The sequence below is a fragment of the Lissotriton vulgaris genome, unplaced genomic scaffold (assembly GCF_964263255.1).
Source record: "Lissotriton vulgaris unplaced genomic scaffold, aLisVul1.2 SCAFFOLD_4101, whole genome shotgun sequence".
NCBI classification, from domain to species: Eukaryota; Metazoa; Chordata; class Amphibia; order Caudata; family Salamandridae; genus Lissotriton; species Lissotriton vulgaris.
This window is the reverse complement of record NW_028253008.1, coordinates 145,420-165,550: the sequence shown is the minus strand read 5'-3', so window position 1 is coordinate 165,550 and position 20,131 is coordinate 145,420. Positions and strand designations below refer to the sequence as shown.

At 47.3% G+C, this 20,131-nt stretch overlaps 1 protein-coding gene across 1 annotated transcript in view; it reads left to right on the top strand.

Annotated features, from left to right (window-relative positions):
- The first annotated feature begins 8,294 nt into the window (after positions 1-8,294).
- LOC147661192 (PAN2-PAN3 deadenylation complex catalytic subunit PAN2-like) overlaps positions 8,295-20,131 on the top strand; it is a 95,669-nt gene continuing 83,832 nt past the window's right edge. Inside the window, exons 1-2 of the mRNA XM_086951249.1 lie at positions 8,295-8,420; positions 17,377-17,454. Coding sequence (XP_086807375.1) covers positions 8,301-8,420; positions 17,377-17,454 — 198 coding nt within the window. The 5' untranslated portion in view covers positions 8,295-8,300. The remainder of the gene's footprint in view (positions 8,421-17,376; positions 17,455-20,131) is intronic.

Below are 20,131 nucleotides of genomic sequence, written 5' to 3'. Positions count from 1 at the left end.
TGAGATTACTTGGTTACTTACTGGACAGTGGCAGCTTGTTTCATTATCATCTGCCCTTCCTGACATGAGGAATGTTTGGGTCAAGAAATAACCCCTTCTCCAATATCACCCCTGTTAGCAATTAATAGGCAGGCCCTCTTAGCTTCTGCTCAAGTCGTTGTGACAGCCATATGCGGCGTGACCGAAGCTGGAAAAGATGCGAGTGACCTACTCTAAGTCTCATGGTTATTCTGTTGTTGCCCGACACTGGCTCGATTCGCACCCTGCTGTGTACCTTGACTGCTCTCCGAAACCTTAGAAAGCGTGTTAAACTTGGGGTGTATGACTGTCCAGATCCCATTTCTCATTGCACCCACACACAAGCTGTGTTCTGTATGGCACATATATGGAAGTCTAATTCAGAATGGCACCCGTACCACGGAGGGGATTCGGGGTAGCTGACACTTAGGCGCATGTGTGCAATGGTAAATGTGTATTATTCATTGCTCGTCTTTTAAAGTTTCTGTGATAAAGTGCATGTTTTTTTCAGTGGAAGAGAATATTATAAAGCCATACTTCTTTCCCCATCAACCTGTTTAATTTTAGAATGCAATAAGTCCTAATGGTTTTTTAATGATATTTTGACATATGAAAAAAACTATCTTCAGTCTTTTAATTTTGACTGGCGGTGACCCGTGAATTTCGGTACCCAAGAGTCTTGTGAAGAGTGTGTGAACTGTGATTGTGATATAAACAACCTGGCAGTAGATGGAAACATTCACTGAGGGTGAGGATTATTAATATGGAGATAAAATATGTCATTGTGAGTAGTGAAATTGAGTGCACTTGTATGCATGTGTCCATCATTGTGTTTATTTGTTGTATAGCTCAAATAGTCCTAGAGGCACACCACCCAGGATAATACCCTGCATAGCTAAACACTTATATGGTCCAAAAGGCAAGGCCTATTGGCTATGCCAGTGCTTTTTTTCATGTTATGGACCGCAATGTATCATCCAGTTCTTAAACGGACTGTTTTTAATGTGAGGAGCGGGCTACCCGCATAAGTAAAAGAGTGAATTGGATTTACATGGGAGCTCTGTTGAACAACAAGTGATATATTGACACTATGAATAACAAGATGGCTCCGTTGAATTGCAAGGAGGGAAAGGAACCACGTTTGTAATAGGTAAGACGGGAAAGCGCTGTTCTCCAGTATTAGGGGTGTCTTTCATAGATTCACATGCTTGAATATTCCCCGTCGTCGAAGTGAGAGTCCCACGGTACATAAAAATATCAATAAAAATGCTAAAATATATGTATGTGAGAACATAACCTAAGAAATAGAAGTAAATACACAACTAAAACCTCTAAAACAATTCCTACATAGGAATGCATGATACAGAGAGAAAACACTTGCAACATATCACTGTATTTATGTTAGTCCAAACTACAGCCAATGAGGCGCCAGCACCCTCTAGAACCTTCTCCTCAGAAGCTCAAGCCCTCCGATTTTCCACCGCACGTCGTGTGAAGGGAGTCTCCCTGAGCTCTGCTCAGTTTTTTCCTCAATTCTTCTAGTTTCCAGTCTTCTCATCATGTCAAGTAAGAAGTCTTTATTCCGACCTTGCTCTTCTTGTGGGAAGTTGCGTCTTTTTAAAGAAGACCCCCACAAGAAATGTATTTATTGTCTCTACCCTGAGCATGAAGTTGGCAGCTGTAAGTTTTGTAGAACCTTTTCTACAAAAACTCTTAAGGACAGGGAAGGCCGTCTCCTCCTTTGGCTCCAACGTCTTAAGGACAAGGATTCAGCTCTGTCTGATGCTGAGAGTTTTCAGTCTGGACCTTCCACTGCAGCATCTAAGCGTAGTAGTGTGCAGCATGTGCCCTCTCCTTTTCTTAAAAGGAAGAAACTTGCCCTTCCTTTGGTGTCTGTGGTGTCTCCACCGGCTCCTACTACTTCTATGCCCACGAGACCTGGCTCTCAGGCGTCTTCTGCTGCCTCACAGCGTGTTTCCACACAAAAACATGCTTTGTCGTCGTCTGGAGCGTCGACGAGTGTCCCGACGACGAGATCATCAGTGTCTACATCGTCGACGACGACACTGAGGACGATGTCAGCTTCTACTTCGTCGACGACGGTCTCGTCGACGGCCTCCACGTCTACGAGAGTCTCATTGGCCTTTAAGACTGTCTCGTCGACGATTCCGATCACCTCATCGTCGACGAAGAAACCAGTATCGTCGACGAAAGCCATCAAAAAGTCTTCATCTTTGACGAAAACTCCGTCGACGACGGCTCCGTCGACGGTCCTTCCATCGACGATGGATCCATTGAAGTCATCTTCATCGACGGCCATATCAGCACCGTCAACGATACTGTCGATGGCTCCGTCGACGGTGGCACCATCCTAGTTTGCCTCATTGCCTCTAGTGCCTTTGCCATCTTCAGGTTCTGCATCTGTCGCCACAGAACTTTCACACCATCGCCGTCAAAGTCCATGCCACCAGTTGTTTGCCACTGGCTCTGAGCACGATTCGGACTCTGGTAATGATGTGGATGACACTTTCAGGGCGGCACACAGTCCGTCAAATCTGATCATCAAATGCCAAGATTATGACAGTGACGACGACGGCGACGACCAGGAGTCTCAAGCTGAGGAACAGTTCATCCAAGCTCCAACGGCTACATTGCCTTTGTCTCTGATTTCAAACCTCCAGCATATGCTGGACGACTATAACCGGCGATTTCCACCTACGTCACAAGGTACTCCTAGACCACCGTCTGCTGCGGCGGCTCCACCCTCTGTTCCGCCACCTTTGCCACCGACACCTTCACCCCAGGTTCAATCATCGGTCAAGATACACACAACTGTGTATCCACAGGATGATGATGATGATGTGCTTCCAGAATGGGAAGACGTAGAGGTCCACGATGATACGGACAATGATGATGCCGCAACCGGCATGGCAGAGTGGGACGACTACCAAATACAGACCCCCCTCCCCTCCGCCAGGAGAACCTGGAGATTCCCCTCCAGTAGATATTGCCAGTTTTCATCAGCTAATGGATAGAGCGGCTCAGCGCTTCAAATTACCCAGGACACAGAGAGAGGAGGACTGTTTCCTCTACGATTTCAAGCATCAGCCATTCAAGCAAGTCCACACGCTTCCGATCTTCGATTTTATTTGGAAGGAGGGAGTGAAGCTCATGCAGGCTCAAAATTCGTTACCTGCCCAACTGCCGCGCCTTGAGAAGATGTATAAGGCCCCAACAGGTTCACCAGCATGCCTGGTCTCTCACCCAAAACCTGATTCAGTGGTAACTGAGACGGCACAGCGTCGGTCCCGTAATCCAGCATCTCCGATCACAGCACCTCCAGATAGAGAAGGTCGGCGCCTAGACGCTATTGGATGCAAATTCTCCACCATGGCTTCTACAACAGTAAGGGCGGCTAATGCCTTAGCCATCTTAGGCCGCTACGACCGGCAGATGTGGTCGGACATGTCTGCCTTTGTCAACCTCATCCCTGACGCTTCGAAAGCTGACGCTTTGCAAATCCTCCAGGACGGAGAAAGAACATTTGAAGAGATGATTGACTGCGCAGTCGATATTGCGGGCACTGGTTTCCGTCAGCTTGCTAGTGCGGCTGCCCTACGATGCCCAGGTTGGTTGAAGTCCACCTCTTTCCGGCAGGAAGTCCAGTCCAGGATCCTTGATATGCCATATGATGGTGAATCGCTGTTTGGGACACACATAGACGAGGGTCTAGAGTCCATTAAAAAGGACACCGATACGGCTCGATCATTGGGCACCTTGCGATTTCGGAAACAGCCATTTTGTAGTGCACGCACGCAGCACTTCTTCCACTTTTCGAGGAGGACAATCTTAATATCGGTCCTACAATCAGAGTAACCAACGTTACTCTTCCAACCAACAGCAGTCAAACCGACAACAGTCGCAAAGTCATATAGGGGAAAGTCTTCATATCTGGGATCCACTCCCAAATGCCAATGACTTTTGTCTTCCCCCAAGTGTTGGTCAAATCTCTCTGTTCTATTCTCAGTGGTCCTCCATCACCTCAGACCTCTGGGTTTTGGACATTGTGATGAAAGGACATACTTTGGAGTTCATCAAGTTTCCTCCTCATACTCCACCGTCTATCCCGCCTCCTCCCCATCTCAAGGAGCTTTACCATCAAGTCTGTGTTCTTCAAAAGGGAGCAGTCAAAGTGCTTCCAGTGTCTCGGAGAGGAGAGGGGTTTTACTCTCGTTTTTTCCTCGTACTCAAGAAGACTGGAGATTGGCGACCAATTCTAGATTTGAGGGCTCTCAACAGATACCTAAAGAGCCAATCCTTCCGCATGCTTACACTACTGGAGATCCCGCGTCTTCTTTCCAGCGGCGATTTTATGACCACCATCGACCTTCAGGACGCATACTTGTATGTCCCAATTCTCCAACATCATCGAAAGTACCTGCGTTTCAGAGTAGGACAGACGCATTTCCAGTTCAAAGTGTTGCCTTTCGGCCTCCGATCTGCCCCTCGTGTGTTCACGAAGGTATTGGCTCCAGTGGTGGCTCACCTACGCTTCCAAGGCTCCAAATTTTTCCATACTTGGACGATGGCCTCCTCAAATCTCAATCCCGCCATCAACTGAGCCAAGACACTCGTCTTTGTCAAGATGTGTTTCAATCCCTCGGCTTGGCCATCAACGTCGACAAGTCACAGTTTGCACCATCTCAAACCAGGAGTTTCTTAGGGGCAACCTTAAACACAGAACGTCAACAGAAGATCCTCCGCTTAGTGGCTCTCATTCGATCAAGACAGTCCGTTTCTGTCTGGACATAAAAATCATTTCTGGGAATGGCATCATCTTTTATTGCACTGATCCCACATTGCAGACTGCGGACCCGTCCCATTCAGGAGGCACTGGATGTACAGTGGCGTCAGGTCTCCGGTTCTTTCAACGACCTGGTGACCGTTACCGCTCGCATGAGGACAGCTCTGTACTGGTGGGCGCAGCCGACCAACCTGGCGACTGGAACGTCCTTACTAGTCAACGCGCCAGATCTCACGCTCACAACGGACGCCTCTCTGAACGGCTGGGGTGCTCACCTTCAAGGCCTCTCCATCAAAGGCAAATGGTCTCGGCCCCAACGCTCTTGGCATATCAAATGGCTAGAGTTGATAGCAATCTTTCTGGCACTCAAGTCGTTCCTTCCTGTAGTTCAAGGGGAGTCAGTGCTTATTCAGACAGACAATACCACCAGTATGCAGTACGTGAACCAACAGGGCGGGACCAAGTCTCAACGCTGGTCTCGACTGGCTCAGTCGATCTGGGATTGGGCTATCCGTCATCAAATAACCCTGACGGCGGTGCATCTGCCGGGCGTTTCCAACATTCTGGCGGATTCCCTAAGCAGGTCCGCATCATCGACACGCGAGTGGGAGCTACATCAGCCGACTCTGGAACTCGTGTTTCACCGCTGGGGTCGTCCGTCTCTAGACCTCTTTGCGACACCAGAGAACCAGAAATGCCCGTCCTACGCAAGTTGGCATCCCCACCCCGGATCGTGCGGGAATGCCCTTTTGATCGATTGGTGCGATCTATTTGCTTATGCCTTTCCGCCGATCCCGTTAGGGCCACGGGTGCTGTGGAAGATGCAGAGGCAGCCCTGCCACATTCTCCTGATCGCCCCTCGATGGCCCCGACAGGCGTGGTTCTCGGAGTTGCTCCTTCTGTCCCAGTGCGAGCCCATTCCTCTTCGTCCTCGTCCAGACCTCCTTACGATGGACAGAGGCCAGATTTGCCATCCAGGTCCATCCACTCTACAATTGTCAGCATGGAACCTGAGCACCTTGAGTTGGCGCATTTAAATATCTCGCTAGACTGCAGAGAGATCCTCGCTCATGCTAGAGCTCCATCTACCATCAAAACTTACAAACTCAAGTGGAAAAGGTTTTGTCATTGGTGCGTGGCGGCAAATGTTCATCCAATCCATTCTGCTCCGGAGCAGCTCCTTCCGTTCTTTTTGAGTCTAGCTCAATCTGGGCTCTCGCATGCTACCTTGAAAGTTTTCCTAGCTTCTATCTCTCGTTTCCGGCAAGATGGCTCCTCCTCCCTCTGCTCGCCCCGAATTAGCCGTCAGTTTTTCAAAGGTCTTTTCCGGAAGTTCCTGCCTCTTCGGCGCCCTCCTCCAACGTGGCATCTCAACGTTGTTTTAACACAACTAATGAAAACACCATTTGAGCTCATCCATAGGGCGGACTTAAAGTTCCTTACCTGGAAGGTTGCTCTTCTTCTTGCTCTGACCTCATCTCGTCGCGTGAGTGACCTCCACGCCTTTACTATCAAACCACCATTTCTTCAATTCAAACCTGACGGCGTGGTGCTTCGCACCAACCCATCTTTCCTACCAAAGGTGCCTATGGACTTCCATCTAAATGAGCCTGTGTTCTTGAAAACTTTCTTTGCTGAGCCAAAGTCTCCGGCTGAACAGCGATTACATTCCTTGGACATTAAACGATGCCTTAAATTTTACATAAGCAGAACTGCCCCCTTCCGCAGGTCCGACCAACTGTTCATTGCTTACGGACGTATGCGTAAGGGGCATCCAGTTACCAAGCCAACGATTGCCCATTGGATTTCTTCAGCCATTGTCTTCTGCCATCAACAAGCTGGCAAGCCTTTGCAGTCTTCAGTGAGGGCTCATTCTGCCAGGGCAATGTCTTCATCCACCGCCCTGTTTGCTGGAGTGCCGCTTCATCAGATCTGCCGTGATGCCACATGGTCCAGCAGGCACACATTCACCAAGCATTACTGCTTGGACGCCATCAATGAGGCGGATACGGCAGTGGGCCAGGCAGTACTTTGTCATCTTTTCAAATAAGGTGAGCCTCTGTTCCCTCCTCCTTTGTTTTTCTGTGATTGCTATCAATTCTTCCATGACTGTATTATTACTGTCTTTGAGCATTTCCATGCTGTTCTTAGCAATCTCAGCTCTTCGGAGGTTACTGCTCTCTACTCAAGCATGTGAATCTATGAAAGACACCCCTAATACTGGAGAAGAACAATTGTTACTTACCTGTAAACAGGTGGTTCTCCAGTATTGGTGTCTTTTATAGATTCACATGCGACCCACCCTCCTCCCCTCAGAGGCTCTCTTCTCCTCATGATCTTTGGGTCACTTTGGTGCTACGAAAATCTGAGAGCTTGAGCTTCTGAGGAGAAGGTTCTAGAGGGTGCTGACGCCTGATTGGCTGTAGTTTGGACTAACATAATGACAGTGATATGTTGCAAGTGTTTTCTCTCTCTATCATGCATGCCTATGTAGGAATTGTTTTAGAGGTTTTAGTTGTGTATTTCTATTATTTCTTATGTTATGTTCTCACATACATATATTTTAGCATTTTTATTGCTATTTTTATGTACCGTATTACTCCCACTTCGACGGGGAATATTCAAGCATGTGAATCTATGAAAGACATCAATACTGGAGAACTACCTGTTTACAGGTAAGTAACAATTGTTCATATTGGAGCACGCCGAGGAGGTCTGTGTTACAGGGGCGCATTGAGGAATTATGCCACTGTTTAATAGAATCTAAGACCTAGAGTATCAGTTCACCACCAAGGTTGAAAAAATAAACTCGATAACTGTTTTCAATATTGGTAGACAACGTATTAAGCCTCCCCGCCCATTCCTAAAGATACAATGGGGTTCTTTATATGCTACAAACAGAATAACAATTGAAGAATGGAGAGAACCCAACATAAGCGAAGGACAATCAATTGCATAACACGGAAACATTAATGAGCTCACTGCTAATTTATCAAGTTGACTTTATATCTTCATCCTGAGGTGCCTGTGCATCATAACCAGGCTGAAAGAGTTGACACAACGGAACAAACTTTAGATTTACGAGCAAAGAAAAAAGTGCCTTTTTTCGCACATGAAATGAAGATCAATTTATTTTAAAGAAACTATCCCTACTTTCCTGCAACTTGTATACTCTACGAATTAACAATTGTGTAATTCATAGATTTAACAGCAACACTGGAAATGTTTAATTTTAATGGCATATTCCTGGATGAATTGTCTGTATAATATAGTTTTTGTAAACATCCCTTGTAAAATGTAATAAACGGATGATGCATTTGGTGTAGGCCAACTCTGCCATGAAACTGGATGTATACAAAATATTAATGTGCGCTGCATAGATTAACGCTATCAGAACATGATCCATCCACTTCTCTCTAGAAAGATAATAATTTTTTCCTGATCAGAAAATTAATGTGTAAAAAATTTTGTTCTCAGCATGGATGAAGGCTCGGACATGCACAGTTTACTGCTCACCGATAACGACACGCTGCTTATGGGGGGCATGCAGGATCACATCACAGAAATTGACTTGAACACCGTGCAGGAGACCCAGAAGGTAAGACACTTAACCATAAGGGAAATTTCTGTGTCTGAAAGTAAAACTATATTCACAAATGGAGAAAGAACAGAAACAGCATAAGCACCACTCCCTACACCTGTTTACACAGGAAATGCCTAGGTCTTATTAATGAGGAGGGAGCCTGTAGTTTCTTTTTAGATCTCGCAGGTAACAAAAGATAGTTGGAAAGGTCGCCTCACCCACAACTTAATGGCATGCTACATTTTTGGCAATCTATCTACACCAAAGATAAGTGAATACCACCCTGGTAGGCTCAACCAATAATGCATAAACCTAAATACGTTGTTAAAGGATGCCAGCAGGGAGCCAGATGTTTAGTAAGAATATCGTTGGGTATACGCTCAGGGGCTTCTCTTTATTCAGTGGTACCCTAGATATGGTTACATAAAGGTTGTTTGGATGGTTGATGAAGTCCATGGGTTTTGACAATATGTTTAGGCAATGTAAAGCCCATACTGGCCTACAGTCTTCTTCAAAGTTAGTTTCATCCCTGCCTGTTGTGTTCATACCATGCAATATTCTAAGACATAATGCTTTCATACCCTTTTCTGTCTTCTCTCCTGTACCCTGTTGGAGAGTGTTTTAATGCTTACTGGTCATGGTGAGGGGGAGGCACTTCCCTGTGGTCACACACTGTCAAGGGATTTATTTATTTTATTTATAAAGTTTTTATATAGCGCGAACAAGACCCCAAGGGATATTAGAGCACTTTACATTAGGATGGGAGGAGGGACATACATGCAATATCGCCAACAAGTAGTCATAAAAAACAAACCGGAATGATCACTGATTAAGGGACAGTTGCACCATGGAAGGTAATACATTAGGCAAATAAAAGCGAGCCAGATGGAGTCATTGTAAGAGGAAAAGAGAAGTAGTAACAAAAGAAGGTACAGTGGAAGTAAGAGTAATGTCCTAGGAGGGTAATATAGTAAACAAGTAAAAGCGTTCCCTGTAGGGGTCATTGTATAGGAAAAGAGGAGAATTGACAAAAGATGATACAAAGGAAGTAAGAGCAGTGACTTCGAGCAGGTGGGCAATGCCCAATTAGGGTAACAATTTGTTCATAAAGAATCTTTTGGCTTCCACTTTGATTGCCGTTGTTAAAGAAATTCTGCGTACTTCTGGAGGAAGACTGAATCAATCAATCAGTCAATCAATCGGGGTCACCCATGAGGGTCTCAAGTCACTGGGTTCCATATCTTTGGGGCGGCGTCTGAGAAGGCTCTGTGACAGGTTCTCTTTTTCCTAAGGATGGATGGTTTCAAGAGGAAAGTATTTGCTCTCCTTGAGTCTCTTGCCGCACAAGATAGCTCAAGTTTTTGCGCAAGGTACCTTTATGCTGTAATCAAAAGAATGTACGGCGACTGGCAGACAAGGAGAAAGATAGGGTTGACTGCAGCATGAATCCCTTTACAAATGTGTGACTACAGGCAAGTGCTCCGCGCCGTGACCAATATTTATTTATTTATTTATTTTTAATATTTGTAAAGCGCTGCGTATACCCGTTGGCGTCTTGGCGCTGAACCACCCTCAAATAGGATACAAGAGAAAAAGAATAGAAATAGGTACGAGAGCTTTATGCATCATATATTGCATTATATGGCTAAAAATATGCTTCTTTCGGATAATTTTTACAAAATGTCAATTTCGGAAAGTCTGTATATAAATTATTATCCCATCCACCCCACAGAGTCTGAAATACACATAAAAAACAGGAATCAATTCCATCCAAAAAAGTGCATGTGAATTAAAAAAATCTGTATACAAGATGTTAAAACGGGTTTCTTACCAGTGTACAACAGTTAGGGCTGATTCAGTCGTGAGTACATTCTTTAAATGCGATCCCACAGGAGTCATACAGACCAAGATATATGTCGACATTTCAACCCCGATAATTCTGTGTGGCAATTAATCATCAGGCAGGGTCCTCAGGACAACAAATGGAGCCGCCCATGTTTCACAAGTGAAATTGTTAGTGGGTTCCAAAAGGTCACCTTTACGATGCCACAAATAATATGACTACCACTCTAATTCGCCATGCTATTACAAAGTGAAGGCTCCAATAGGAAGCCTCTATTCATTACTTAAAGTGGGGCATAATGTTTTATCTTTAAGTCTTTGCATGCACATGGGCGGTTCTCTTGTCTGGGTCTGTTTGTCAAAAACTGTAGCCAAACTGGCGCTCACATGGAGAACATTCCCTCTTGAAGATCTTCTGTATAGGAACTCAGTGTCAATAATTTTGTCTAATTCCACTCCAGTGCTGCTTTTAGAAAACCACAGTTTTTTGACTGTGACATTGTCAAGGAGAAGCCGCTTATAATCTCTTAACTCGTTTTGTGGGCATTAGTCGTTTAAACACAGAAAAGCTGATGGTAGTATAATATTTTACTAATGTAAATACAAAGTAAGTTTTAGTGTAAGTTAGTGTTCGAGGCATGTGGGCTGCTGAATTCATATCTGTGCATAGATCGCCGCCTAGTGTTGAGTCTGGATGATTGCACATTGTTGTCCTGGAAGAGTCTTCGAAGTATCACAAGATAGGTGGCTCCTCCCCTGGACTACAGTGCGCATGGGCATCGACTCCATCCCCAGATTGTTTTTTTCTGCCATTGGGTTCGGATGCGTTCGGTTCCCTCTGTCGGAATCGATAGTTGTTAACTTACTTTGTTTAAGACCAAAAGGTCTTTAGGACTTGCGTCGGTATTGTCTCTCGTTCGGGTTCGTAATTTCCTCGGCTCCGAACCGACATTGCCCTTCCGCGTGCTTTCGGCGCGGACAGGACTACTCGACGCTCCAACCTCTTCCATCATGGAACGAAGTCCATTTAAACGGTGCCCGGTGTGTGCCTCGAAGTATCCGCATATCGATGTACACCCGGTGTGCAACAAGTGCTTGCCGCCGGACCACGACGAGGCCAAGTGTATGGCCTGTTCCAAGTTCCGGTCCAAAAAGACACTCAAGCTCCGCCGAGCTGCGCGCCTGGAGGCCCAACGATCTGCACCACCTCCTACAGACATCTTCGATGAGGATGTCGGGGACGCGCTATCCAGGAGATCACAGAATCTAACCCAGCGTCGGAGGTCGAGGACGACTACGACGCGGAGGACGAGGATTTCGATGAAGGTAGGGGACGACGACGGGGCCCTTGACACCGTAGAGGATAGCTCGGATGAGGAGCTTCCTCAGACTGACTCCGGGGCTATCCGCCATTATGAGTCCCAGGTCGAGGGATCGCCTTCGGACCTTACCCAAGACCTTGATACCCGTCCCACGGCTCCGCCTTCCGGCCCGGCCACGGACATTGATACGGCGCCGGTACAGCCAAAACCGAAAGTGAAACCAACGGTCTCGACGCCAGACGTATCAAAACCGAAAGCGCGGATCCCGCTGGTCGGGCCGAACACTTCGGAGGCCTCGGCGCTGAAGAAATCTAAAATGGCCGTCGAACTCAAGAGCCACGCCAAAATGGCTGACCCAAAGGCTACTGTATCGAAGGTTAAAGGGACCGACGCAGCTGCATCGGCGCCGAAGACGGTCAACGCAAATAAGGGTCGACTCGATCCCAAGAAGCAGGTCGACGACCATAAGAAGTCCACTCTCGACACAAAGAAGCGGCAGGACGACCCCAAGTCCCTCACTGCCTCGCTTCCACTCGACAAAGCCAAGGGGGCAACGGCGTCGACTCCGGAGAGCGCATCGTCGGTCGCCACCCCGAAACCAGCTGCAAAAGACTCTCTCGAGCCGGCGCGTCCCTCCGCCTCGTTCACTAAGAAGGTTACGGAGTCCCTTCAGCGTATTAGGGAGGGGGCCGCAGCAGTCGAGCCAAAGGACCCTGTGCCGCCCAAGCCTCTAGAGAAACCGGCGAAGGCGCCGACGCTGATTCTTTTCACCTTGCCACCAAAGACGGCGCCGAAAGCTTTCGCAGCAAAATCAGGGGCCGGAGTGCCCGTGAAGGTGTCTTCAACGCCGAAGCCATCGTTAGTGGTCCCTGGCCCACGGCAACGACAACTGACAGAAGAGGAGCGTCAAGAAGTTTTCATCGACACCAACACGGGCAGGCTCTCTCTCTTCAAGAGAAAGATCACCCCTGAACCTCAATTAGAGCCTTACAAGATTCCACTCAAGAGAAAGATGGACTCTGCTGGTGCCTCTGCCTTTATGGAGCCCGTATCACCACAGGCTCAAGAACTTTCACCCACTCATTCCCATGTCGAGGAAGGTGACGGCAACGACGAGGATGAGTATAGCTATCCCGTCTACTCAGACCCAGAGGATGTGACTGAACCGTGGTCTGCAGGTGGCGATCCTGGGGACCCGCATTCAGGGCAGGAGCCTCAGCTTTTCTCAGCCAAAACTTCCCCAACAGAGGACTCTGCGGCTTTCAATGCCCTCATTGAGAGGGCGGCAGCCAATCACGACGTCGATCTCCATGCTGACCCAGTGGACGTCGACTTCCTCTTTGACACCTTTTCGGTCTCTGAAAACACTGCAAAAACTCGGCCGATGCTGAAAGGGGTGTTGAAACATGCGGCTGAGGTGTTCAAAGAGCCCACCCGGGCAAGAGTCATCAACCCACGAATCGACAAGAAGTAAAAGGCAGCGCCCACCGATCCTACTTATATCAAAGGACAGTTGCCTCTGGATTCCCTGGTTGTCTCCAATGCACGCAAGCGAGCCAACTCACAGACTACGGGTGATGCTCCTCCCCCAGACAAGGAATCAAAAGTATTTAAAGCTTCTGGGAAGAGGGTGGCGGCGCAGGCAGCCAACATATGGCGCATATCCAACACACAGGCGCTACTAGCGCGTTATGACAGGGCACACTATGATACTCTAGAGACCCTTTTACAGCACTTACCCGATCAATATAAAGAAGCGGCAGAGATGTTGATACAGGAGGGGAAGCTTGTCACCAATGCTTCCTTTAAGTGCGCTCTGGACGTGGCTGACACCGCCTTGCGAGCAATTAACACTAGCGTTCTGCTTCGTAGACATGCATGGCTAAGGATATCTGGGTTCAAGCCGGACATTCAAACTACCATCTTGAACCAGACGGTCAACCCAGACCACCTGTTTGGCCCCGAGGTTGATACCACCCTCGAGAAGATGAAAAAGGACACCAACACTGCGAAGTCTATGGGTGCCTTGCAATCCCAGCAGTTTCGGGGTGGGTCCTTTCGTCGCTCCAATAATAGAGGCACCTCAAGAGGTCAACTTTCACAGTCGACGCAATTCTACAAAAGCAACACCCAAACTTCTTATACCAACAAAGGTCGGGGTGGATACCGTGGCAACAACGTCAAAGGCAGAGGACGGGGGAACAACAGCTCTAGGTCCTCCACCGCCAACAAACAGTGACGCCTTGTCACTGCCCCCCGACCACGCAACACCGGTCGGGGGGAGACTCCAGCAGTTCCTGCCCATGTGGAAGTCCATCACCACGGACAGGTGGGTCGGAACACTTATCCAATACGGTTATTGTCTGGAGCTCACATCCACTCCACCCAACATACCCCCAAAAAACCGTCCTATGTCCGGCGAGCACTTGACCTTATTGCAGCAAGAAGTCAACGTCATGCTGCAAAAAGGGGCAATAGAGCTCGTGCCCTTGCAGGAAAGAGGTGCAGGAGTTTACTCCCTGTACTTTCTGATTCCAAAGAAGGACGGATCCCTCAGGCCCATCCTAGACCTCAGGCCACTCAATTTTTACATCCTATCGGAGCATTTCCACATGCTCACGCTGCAGCAGGTTCTTCCACTGCTTCAACAGGGGGACTACCTGGCAACTCTAGATCTGAAGGATGCGTACTTCCACATTCCACTACATCCTTCACACCGAAAATACCTCAGGTTCACCATACAAAACCAACACTACCAGTTCAAGGTTTTGCCTTTTGGGGTCACCACGGCACCCAGGGTTTTCACAAAGTGCCTAGCAACGGTGGCGGCGCATCTCAGACGTCAAAACATTCACGTCTACCCCTATCTGGACGACTGGCTTATTCAAGCGAAGTCAGCCCAGCAGTGTGCCGACCACGTGTCCCAAACCATTTACCTTCTGCACGATCTGGGGTTCTCACTGAATTACCCAAAGTCCCATCTCCAGCCCGCCCACATACGGCAGTATCTGGGTGCGACCATAAACACTCTGGCGGCTACAGCACAGCCGAATTCAGTGAGAATCGACAGCATTCAATCGCTGATCTAAAAATTCAGACCTCAACACTCGCTTCCAGCGAAAGTGTTCATGCAGTTGATAGGCATGATGGCCTCCTGCATCTCCATTGTTCCGCACCCGAGACTACATATGCGTCCGCTTCAGGAGTGCTTAGCACGTCAGTGGACGCAGGCTCACAACCAGTTGAAAGACCTAGTGTTGGTGCGCGGTCGGGCATACAACTCTCTGCATTGGTGGAATCCACGAAACCTTTGCAAGGGCCGACCGTTTCAAGAGCCTGTGCCACAGATTATCCTGACAACGGACGCTTCTCTCCAGGGATGGGGAGCGCATGTACTCCAATACACGGTGCAGGGACTATGGACGCAACAGCAAGGGAAGATGCACATCAATGTTCTGGAACTGATGGCGATCTTCATGGCCTTAAAGGCATTCAAAGTACATCTGTGCAACAAGGTCGTGTTGATCCGGACGGACAACATGACGGCCATGTACTACATTCAGAAGCAGGGAGGCACACACTCTCCGCAGCTGTCTCATCTGGCTCAGAGCATGTGGAAGTGGGCCATTCAGAGGAACATCTTCCTCATGGCAGAGCATCTCCCAGGCAAGGACAATCAGATGGCGAACCTGCTCAGCAGGCACAGCCACCAAATGCACGAGTGGGAGATGCATCTTTCTGTACTCCAACCGTACTTCCAAAGGTGGGGTCATCCGGAGATAGACCTGTTCGCCACAAGGGAGAACGCAAAATGCCAAAGCTTCGCCGCCAGGTTCCCACACCCACAGTCGCAGGGCAATGCGATATGGATGAACTGGTCAGGCAAATTTGCGTACGCTTTTCCCCCAGCACCTCTGATTCCGCTGGTGGCACGCAAACTCAGGCAGCACTCGATGACTCTCATCCTAGTTGCTCCAACGTGGGCTCGCCAACCATGGTACACCACGTTTCTGGAACTGTCCGTGGTACCGCATCAAAGGCTACATCTCGCACCCAGCCTTCTAACGCAGAGCTATGGCGACATTCAGCACCCAGATCCGCAACAGCTCAACCTGGCTATCTGGCTCCTGAAGTCCTAGAGTTTGGCTACCTCAACCTCCCTCCCAATTGCATGGACATCATTCGGGAGGCTAGGAAGCCCACTACTAGAGCCTGCTATGCGGCGAAATGGAAGCGGTTTGTCATCTATTGTGCAAACCACAACATTGATCCGCTGGATGCTTCTATTCAGAACATCATCTGTTACCTGTTCCATCTATACAAGTGTAATCTGGCCTATACTTCCATTCGCATTCACCTGTCTGCGATGGCCGCATACCTCCAAATAGACCGCACCTTTCACTTTTCAAGGTGCCTGCCATCAAAGCTTTTCTGGAAGCCCTCAAGAGTCATTCCGCCACGGACTCCACCAGCTCCTGAATGGAACCTCAATGTGATTCTCACAAGACTGATGGGTCCTCCCATTGAGCCACTACATTCCTGCGAGATTCAGTTCTTGACATGGAAGTCGCTTTCCTTGTAGAAATTACATCGCTACGGAGGGTTAGTGAACTGCAAGCCCTCACAATCAAAGAGCCTTTCTTCCAAGTTCATTCAAACAAGGTAGTGCTCCGCACTAACCCTAAATTTCTACCCAAGGTTGTGTCTCAGTTCCACATCAACCAAACCATTGAGTTGCCGGTGTTCTTTCAAAATCCTGAGTCACTGGCGGAGCGGATGCTCCACACCCTTGACGTTAAACGGGCCCTGATGTATTACATTGAGAGGACCAAGGATTATAGAAAGACTAAGCAGCTTTTTGTCGCCTTTGCGCCACATCACAAAGGTAACCCTATTTCCAAGGCTGGTATTGCTAGGTGGATCGTGAAATGTATTCAAATCTGCTATGCAAAGGCAAAACGCACTCTTACCATTCCACCAAGAGCCCACTCCACCAGAAAGTTGGGGGCCTCTATGGCTTTCCTTGGAAACATTCCCTTAGAGGACATATGTAGAGCAGCCACATGGTCTACCACACACACATTTACTAAGCATTACTGTGTAGACGTGCACTCCAAACAGCAGGCAGCTGTAGGGTAGGCTGTTCTCAAGACACTTTTCCAAACTGCTGCAGCTGGCACGGGCGGCCGCCACTAATGGAGGGACTGCTATGTATTCTATGCACAGATATGAATTCAGCAGCCCACATGCCTCGAACTGCAAATGCTACTTACCAGTATGCATCTGTTCTTGGCATGTAGGGCTGCTGACATTCATATCGCCCGCCCTCCTCCCCGGCGCCTGTAGCAGCTGCAGTATTCACATATATACTCATAGCATGGTCATCATTCACTGAGTTTTACTCCATCTTGGCCACAATGGCTAAAAACAATCTGGGGATGGAGTCGATGCCCATGCGCACTGTAGTCCAGGGGAGGAGCCACCTATCTCGTGATACTTCGAAGACTCTTCCAGGACAACAATGTGCAATCATCCGGACCCAACACTAGGCGGCGATCTATGCACAGATATGAATGTCAGCAGCCCTACATGCCAAGAACAGATGCATACTGGTAAGTAGCATTTGCATTATAATTCTGGGGCTATATTACCCTATGACTATTTGGTAAAACATTCTGCATTGTTGGTAAGTTAAAATAAAAATAATAATCTGGATAGTTGCCCCATAGATTCTTTTTGGTACACTGTTTGAAGCTGCTCTAGTGATCTGCTGTGTTTTCTCACATGTTCTTAATTACTTCATTTAGTTCACAGTGGATACTCCGGGCATCACCATTATGAGGCAGAGCAACCGCTTCTTTTTCTGTGGACACACATCAGGGAAGGTAAGCACTTTTCTCATGGTTAAACTTTATGTGGCAGTTGAAGTTGTGCACTATTAACCTTCAGACCTTTACAGTTTTTGTGTACAAATTGCTGAGAGCGCTGTTTTCCATTTTGTGCTAAAATAGAGGCAGATTTGATTTTCCCACATAGTTCTTGCCACATGATCTGCTTTGGTGAGATGTGTCTGTGCAGTGGGATGTCATCAGCTATTATGTTCCTGTAGTCTAGAGGATACTTCCCAATCAAAGACTGAATAATGGATTTTTTTAGGTAAAAGCATGACATTTGGCAGAAGTGTTTGTACCCAAATTGTAATTTGAAACATTGTCGTAACTGGCCCTAAGAGCCCCTAACTACCATGTTGGAAAATGGGGGCAAAATTACATTTTAATAACTCTCGAATGGATCAACAGATTTTGCTTTCTAGGTCTGGCTTGATGGTGCAGCTCTTGGCTGACCTTATGTGATCAACCTACCCAAAAGAGCTTTCAGAACTACTACTGAGGAGCTTGGTCTCCCCGCACATGTTGGTGGACAGGAGTACATGTTTTGATAGGGCAGAAGTTGTGTGCTTCAACAGAACAAACATTGGCAAAGGCGTTAGGTCTCGCTTATGTAAGACCTATTGGCTTTGTCCATTTCTTTTAGCCATGTTCAGCAGCACGCCTGAAAGTTAGGAGGGTGAAAGTGATATGCTATGCCAGCATTGACCGCGGGGGACAGTGATCAGTTTTCTTAGTATGGGATTACTCAATACCTTCACAAAAAGGTGTAATTAGCTTACGTCTGAACTGAAGTTCGCCTTTTGGCCCGCATTAAGACAGCACCAGAAAGGCCATATAGAGCAGAGAGTGCAGTGCTGTTTGCCTTTGTAGGGAGATGAGGGACCAAGCAATGGAGGAGGAGGGACTGGGGAGTGTACACAGCAAGCAACCGCAGAAAAGGGGCGGACCAGACAAGTGACAATACAGAAACAGGTTGCGGGGCGTTGGAGGCCGGGGTCTGGGCAGGTTAAGCAACCATGCGGGAGGGGTTGCATGTAAAAGGGAAACTAGTATGCCTGAGAGCTACGAGCTGTGTAAAGACACTGGGCAAAGGAAGCTGTTCTTGGGGGCATGCTTCAAGGTGGCAAGAAACCTGATGTGGAAGTAAAGCTTACAATCGCTGACCGAAGAGAAGCAAGGAAATGAGTGACCAGGAAGTCAACCAATGGTAAGCAGTGGGTGGGCTCTAAGCCACCTAAGTAAACAAAATGTTTCCCAAGTGACAGTGCATAAATTGTCTCAGGCAAGATCTAACTTATAGGGGTTTGGGGGGGTAACTGTCAGGTGAAGGTGCCTGCCAGACCTACTGAACGGCATAAAGTAATCAACATTGCCCCCAAACATTTGTGTCCTTCCTGAGGGGAAACATCCTTTACCAATCAGGTAAATACCATGCAGCTAAGCATTTGTATTTTTTACCATGCAGTACTTTACAACGCAGGTAAGTATTTTTTTTTAATACAATACTTTTTATACAAAAAAGTGATTTTAGGGTTTAGGAATGGGTAGAGGTAAAAGGATGTTAGGGTGACTTGAGGGTTCAGGAGTGGGTAGAGGTCAAGGGAGAAGAGAGTTAATTGAGGGTTCAGGGGTGAGTAGAGGCAAAAGGAGGTGCGGGTGTCGTGATTGGATAGTTTGCTATGGCACGTCATTGTACTGTATGGTATGATCTGTCATTACATTGTATGGTATGTCATGGTATGGCCTGTTATTGTATAGTATGGTATAATATGTTATGATATGTTTTTGTAGAATATGGTATGTTATGGCCCAGTATTGTATAGTACATTATTGTAGGAGTATGATATGACATGTTATTGAGGTGTACAACCTATGAACTGCTAACAGCACACATACATTTAGGCAAGCATCAATATCCCCAGTTGGTACAATTTAAAAACATGTAACTTGCATTGTGTGAGGTGTATTATATGGTGTGGTTGTGCGACCTCAGTGTGCAATACACTTATCAACCCGTTTAGGACCAGTAGGTTTGATTTGTTATACCCTTAGCTCAACCCTGGGTACCTCTGAGCAGTCAGCCTTACACAAAGAAGTGTAAAGCATGTACACCGCACTAAAACAATTGAATAAGAAATTCACGAGCAATTAAAGAAGTCTGACACCATTTTATAAAAATAGTTTAGATTTTATATCTTTTTGACACAAAACCAAAAAGATACACTTGAGGGTTCAGGAGATACTGAATTTACAAGGTATAGTAAATCATCACTTAACCGCGATTAAGCATTGTCAAATGCAACAAATTTCATGTTTAGAAACTTTTTCAAGAAAAACTTGAGGTAAGTATCAATGCTGTTACTTAATTACTTTAGACAACCAACTCTGGCAAAGAGCCCACAAATTTGGTGAGGCGGTCCTAGCCACAGCGGTCTACGTCCCTGGAAGTCCTCATGAACTTGGCAGAAGTCTAGTTGCCACTAGGCTATCATTCACCCACTAAATCGGTTTTAGTGGTTTTTTTTATCTGGTAGTAACCTGCCTTCTGGACTAACTCGCTGCACTCTGACTATCCTGGGTCCAGCAGGCTCTGTTGCAACTTTTGAGCCCTTGGACTGCATGGTCTGTGTCTGCTCCCTTCGGCTGCACTATGGCAATTCAGGAGTCTGGG